At 33.1% G+C, this 5,865-nt stretch overlaps 1 protein-coding gene across 1 annotated transcript in view; it reads left to right on the top strand.

Annotated features, from left to right (window-relative positions):
- Positions 1-5,865, top strand: part of LOC117119925 (uncharacterized protein C20orf194-like) — a gene marked incomplete at its 5' end in the record, with an annotated part of 127,503 nt that overhangs the window by 65,207 nt on the left and 56,431 nt on the right. Inside the window, 5 exon segments of the mRNA XM_033264906.1 lie at positions 519-569; positions 1,159-1,246; positions 1,386-1,489; positions 2,031-2,177; positions 3,527-3,606. Coding sequence (XP_033120797.1) covers positions 519-569; positions 1,159-1,246; positions 1,386-1,489; positions 2,031-2,177; positions 3,527-3,606 — 470 coding nt within the window.

Raw genomic sequence — 5,865 nt, 5'->3', positions numbered from 1 at the left:
GGATGAATGAGTTGTGAAATAAACATTGGCGAGGAATTATGAAGTGCTTTGAAAACAAATAATAAAATCTTGGAAGTAATTCTCTGTGTTACAGGAAGCCAATGAAGGTGCGTTAACACAGGAGTGATATGATCCCTAATTGGGCTTAAAGTGACCAAACGGGCAGCTGCATTCTGAACTCGCTGAAGTTTTGAAATATCCTTAGCTGGCAAGAGGTGATCCGCTAGCGGATAATAATAATGGGGATAGCAATAATGAATTGCTCAATGGCTTAATAGAAAAAATGCACACAAACAATACATATTGTTGAATTCAAAAGCATTCACACAATATTTTGGCTATCATTAGCATCTGAAAAACTGTGACAATGCAATTATTGATTATTGATAGATAGATTGATGGATAGAATGAGTAAGATATATTTAGTAATTTCATCCTTCTGCATGTTCTTAATATTTCCATATCTTTATGTTTGAAAGGTAGTTATTTACTGTTTTAAAAAATAATATTTTTTTCAGGCTAATAAAGGAAATGAGGAGCTAATAAAAGAAAGAGATTCATATCTTCTGGTAAGGCATTTATTATTGGCATTTCTTTCCATCTGCCAGTACAGGTGGACACGTCTGGTGTTATTACACTATGCATTACAGTGGGTGGGGACACAATATGTGTTTATTAAGTTCATTTACAGTGCTGGCAAAAGCGGCACGGTGTCATTTCTTGTAAAACAAAATTGTGTTGAATTCTTTGGGCATATGTTTAAAAACATTTAAGATGAGCTTTAAAAAACAGAATTGCCTAGTTTGTTGGAGTGCCATGGGACTTAGCCCACTTACTGTACCCCAAACAGGGCTTCACATCTGTATGCTGACAGACCTTTTTTCCTCCACCTGATATTGCCAAACCCCCTGTTGGACAGCTTTGATTCCTTGAGCAATCTAGAACCTCCACTGAGTGAGACTGTTTGATGTTTTTCAGTGATAAAGTAATGCATAACAGTGAGTGAGGATAATCGAGATATTTATACAATATGAAAAGCAGTCAATGTGACAAAATAATTATATTTTGTGTATATATACACAAAATAAATTAAATTTTATACCAGAAGTTTTACCAAAAGCTGTGTTAAGTGCAATCTGTGATTTGATATATCTGCAGTGTTCATCAGATACTTATGGCAAACTGTTGCTTGATGGAGAGTCTGTCCAGGTATTGGGGTGTCCCCAAAATGATGCTCCTTCTGAAGGTATTGTCTCTTTATTTCTCATTTTTGTTCTTATAGATTTTTAAGTAGCACATTCTTTCTTGTTTTATTTTTAATGAAGTATTAACAGTGCTTCTTCTGTCTGTAGTTACAGTTCAGTAACAAAATTTTCTTGTATTAGGTCAGCTGTATATCTACCAAAGAGCAATCATCTTGCAACACTGTCGTCATGGTCTTGTTGTGTTCCCCAAGTCATACTTTGAAGAGCTTCAGCTGTATGATGGAGTGAGTATTTACATACATGTCTAAACATACTGATTAATGACTTTTTACCTTCATTGTTCAATGGAAGCATTGACGTACAGAGTAAAACTTCTAGTGCAGTTATGTTTAAATTTGGTACATAAAGTTTGTTGCATAGGTGGATAAAATCTAAATCTGGTAATCAGTAAGAAAATTATGTTATATTGAATAATAAAAATATTAATGTCTTGATAATAAAAAATGAACCTATCAGCTAAGCCCTGCCCCTTATATATTGTTACTAAGATCCACAAATTGACAGTGTAAAATATACACAAACACGTGTGTTTGTGGGACAATGTGCATTTTTGAGGCGTGCGCATATTATTCCTAGCCTGGTTGTGATTGGTATTACAACGTCCTCCATTCAAGAACCATTTTTGAGATCCAGATATAAATTGCCACAGACATTCCCAAAGATCATGAGAGTGGCAGCATTCCACCTCCAGACCTTGCTGATGAGAACAACAAACCCTGCCCCAACCATTCCCTCGTAGTGAAGAAGGATTTCTTTTTCTTTTAGGATTCTTTCAACAAAGTAGCAATACTGGTGATGGTGTATAGACATTCACTGCAGTCATTCCTTCCACTGCAATACCACACACCAGGTGATCAGGTCATGTTCATCTTTCAACCAAAGACTAGAGTCTACAAAGCATTCTACAGTGAGGTGAGTTATCACTAACACATACTTATTTTACAAAATTGATTATATTGCTAATTGCTAAATTACACATAACCTACTTGAAACTAATTTTATTCAAGCATGAAATTCATTTAGCAGAGTGAATAAAAATGCTTGGAGTTGCTTGTAATGCCAGATTTTAGTTTCCTCTGAAAAATGTCTGATTGAGGCATACTGATGTCGTGTGGAAGACAATTCTACAGACAAGTTTAGCAGTTTGCTTTCTAAAACATCCACAATCGAAATTTTGGCATATAGAGGCATCGATGTTTGGAAATGGAGAGTCACATCACATTGGCTTGGGGTGGGCATAAAAATAGAATGGAGGTTCAAAGTGAATATTAATTTAACACTACAGCATGCATATATGCATATAAAACCTTCATTGCATTCATACCACTTTATGGCCAGTTTTAACATTTTACAGATACCAGTAATCAGCATCGAGCAATAACATAAAGGGATTCTAGTAGAAGGTAATCGGCGGTCTACGCATATACCGTAAATGCTTGAATAAGTGCCGCGCAGCTTATAAAATTTTTGGAGGCTTCAGTGCGGCGCTTATTCGCGAGCGGCGCTTATAGAATAAAAGTGTTGGCGTGGCGCTTTCTATGCTTATTCATTAGAGTTCCTACACCATTCACATTTTACCCATCTCACATATTTTCATAGGTTTATAGGTCATACGTTATCATACATAAGCGTTTATAAAGAAATGCTTGTTTCTTCAATGTGTTATTTAACACTGTATGCATTGTATTTAAAACCTGTTTCTCAAATTGTTTCATTACACACAAGGTAACATAATACACTTGATTAAGCGTTGTGGCGATTAATGAAAACAATTGTGTTTGGTGCGGCACTTATTCAAGAGAGGCGCTTAAGCAAGAGCAGTGCTTATTTGAGCATTAATTTTTGTGGGCCATAACAAATTTGCTATTTGGCCTAAGATTCCCCGCGGGGTGCACACTGCATACCTGTGGTTTACATGCTCCTAAATTCCTTAACAATTATTTCTGTGTTGTGTTAGGGACATGAACTTTTTTCCCTGCATTTCCTTTTCGATTTGTTTCATAATGTAAATCATGTGATGGCTACAATCATTTTATTTACTATTATTCATTGTGTGTTATAATGCCATGACAAAAAATATAATAAGTATTTTTGGAATGTCTTGAATTTCCTATGAAATGTATATAATAACGTTGCTTTACAATGTAAGCTTTCAGATTTCACCATCTTTTTATTAAGTTTTGAGTAAATAAGCACTGAGTTACCAATATTTGTTAAATCCAGTATCAATTTATGAAATTGAATCAACAATTTGGTTGTAGGTGTTGTCAGCATGGCAGAATGCAGGAGATGGTCCACAGCTAAAGCAAGTTGACAAACCACCTCAAATTTATGCTGACAAGTAAGAACATAATCTCATCAGTTTGTTGTTTCCATTTTTTTCTTTTCATTTATTTCTCAGGCAAAATATAAAAGCTAACAAAATGGCACGATCAGAAACAACAAGAGTGGGGGAAAACTAAAAGCCAAAAGTCTAAATCAGCTATCGAGTGGTTCCCCAGAACACATACAAAATATCACAAATACCAAAAATAAAGATAAGATATATCGTACATCATTTGTCAAAGAAGAGCGACCGCTCACCGGTCCGCGCATTTCTCCACGCTTAAATACAGTACAGGCGCAACTTATTGTATTTGTTTTTTGGGAGCACTAATAAGATAGAAATTTTTAAATAATTAAAATGTTTATTTGTACAAAACAAATTATTATTTATAATGTTCATTTGTACAAAATTAAAATATCTTAAAATTGAAAAAAAAAAAAATTTCTTAAGATTGAAAAAAAAAATTGAATACCAAGATGCGATTCAAACTCACAACCGTAAGTTCTTTATAACACATCCTTAACCGAACGCGCCATCCATGTGAAATTTCCTGCACTTACGTTCAAAACTGGCGACGCTGAACGCTTTTAAAGTTTTGGTAACAAGAACAAGAACAGCAGTTAGGCTCTGGGGTCAGCGCCTTGTGTGGAACAAATTAATACGTATAAAAATAGTTTTAAAAAATCAATAAATTAAAAATTTAATAAATTATTACTTTTTCAAATTTAATAAGTAAATTCAATTTAAATCAGATGAAATGGTAGCTGGGAGATCTTCAGAATGAATTGAAATTAAACAGAAGGTTGTTCCTGAGGTCTCTGGGCAGTCTGTCCCTTGCGTTGGGAATATGGTTGAAAACAGAATATTTTTAGGCAGTGATACATTTATATGCAGATCATTTTTGTTTAACATGAACTCTTTCTGTTTAGTTGATTTTGTATGATAATATTGATGAGCTCCATTACAGTACATACATACATTCACTTTCATTACTGATGATCTTATACAGTTAACTACAGTGTATTCAGGACTATAAAAACTTCAAGAATCTAAATCACTTTATGTTTACGAAACAAAAAATATTATTTCTTTAATAAAAAGTGTTATAGATTCGGTGTACGGTAAGAATGGCCCCGGAAAAAATGGCCCATAAGACAGGTAGGTAAAAATGGTCCCAATGAAAAATTCGGTAATAGAAATGATATATATTTTTTTAATCTTCAAATATTTAAATACTGTATAAGCAAGAATTGAATCAAGAAATAAAAAATGGCCCTCAATTATAAAATTCAGGAAAAAAAAAAAAATAAATAAATTTTGTAAAATACCTTGTAGCAAAAATTTAATTAATAAATCAATAAAGAATATGCATAATTGATAACTAAAATAAATTAGTTTATAATGGCCCCGGAAAAAATGGCCCCGATAAAAATGGCCCCTTATGACAGGTAGGTAAAAATGGCCCCAATAATCAAATTCTGAATTAAAACTGATTTTTTTTGAGTCATTATATGCATTTTTTTATCCTAACTAATTTACTTTTTAAAAGGAATTTCCCCAATAATCAAATTCTGTATTAAAACTGATTTTATTGAGTCAATATATGCATTTTTTTATCTTAAATATTTTAGTTTTTAAAAAGAATCTAACATCAAACAAATTGCCATTTACATTTTACTTTTTGCAAGAATTAATATTCAATGATAAAATATTCAAAGATAAATAAAGAGCCATGAATTACATTTTTATTTTTTTTTCCATTTAAATGTTAAAAAATAGCAACAACATAATCAATAAATCAACATAAATCATGCATTTATTAATACTAAAATAATTTACTTGTGGCCGATTTCACGGAAGCAGAATCACAATTTTCCATAAATTCAATCTGTGTATTGGTAAACCCCACAAACAGTGGGTTTGTATGAACATCAAATTATTATTATTTTTTCTTTTAAGAAAAAGAGAGTTCTACAATCATAATTATTGATATACCAAGTCAGTCAATCAAAATTGAATTGTTTGATTTTCTACAGTGTGTCTTGGGAGGTTTGTGGGATTTAGCAATACCACTTAATCCTACCATAATCACCCTACCCTCACAATCGCACACCATTTTAATTCTTAGCATAGTTGCCATGAATGTAGGTAAGAATGGCCCCGGAAAAAATGGCCCCAGAAAAAATGGCCCCGGAAAAAATGGCCCCAGAAAAAATGGCCCCGGTAAAAATGGCCCCATATGACAGGTAGGTAAAAATGGCCCCAATAATAAAA

This window comes from Anneissia japonica, unplaced genomic scaffold (assembly GCF_011630105.1).
Source record: "Anneissia japonica isolate Jap-2015-1 unplaced genomic scaffold, ASM1163010v1 scaffold87_len186233_cov173, whole genome shotgun sequence".
In the NCBI taxonomy this organism is placed as follows: domain Eukaryota; kingdom Metazoa; phylum Echinodermata; class Crinoidea; order Comatulida; family Comatulidae; genus Anneissia; species Anneissia japonica.
Note: the sequence above shows the minus strand (reverse complement) of the source record. Positions and strands in the feature narration are given on the sequence as shown.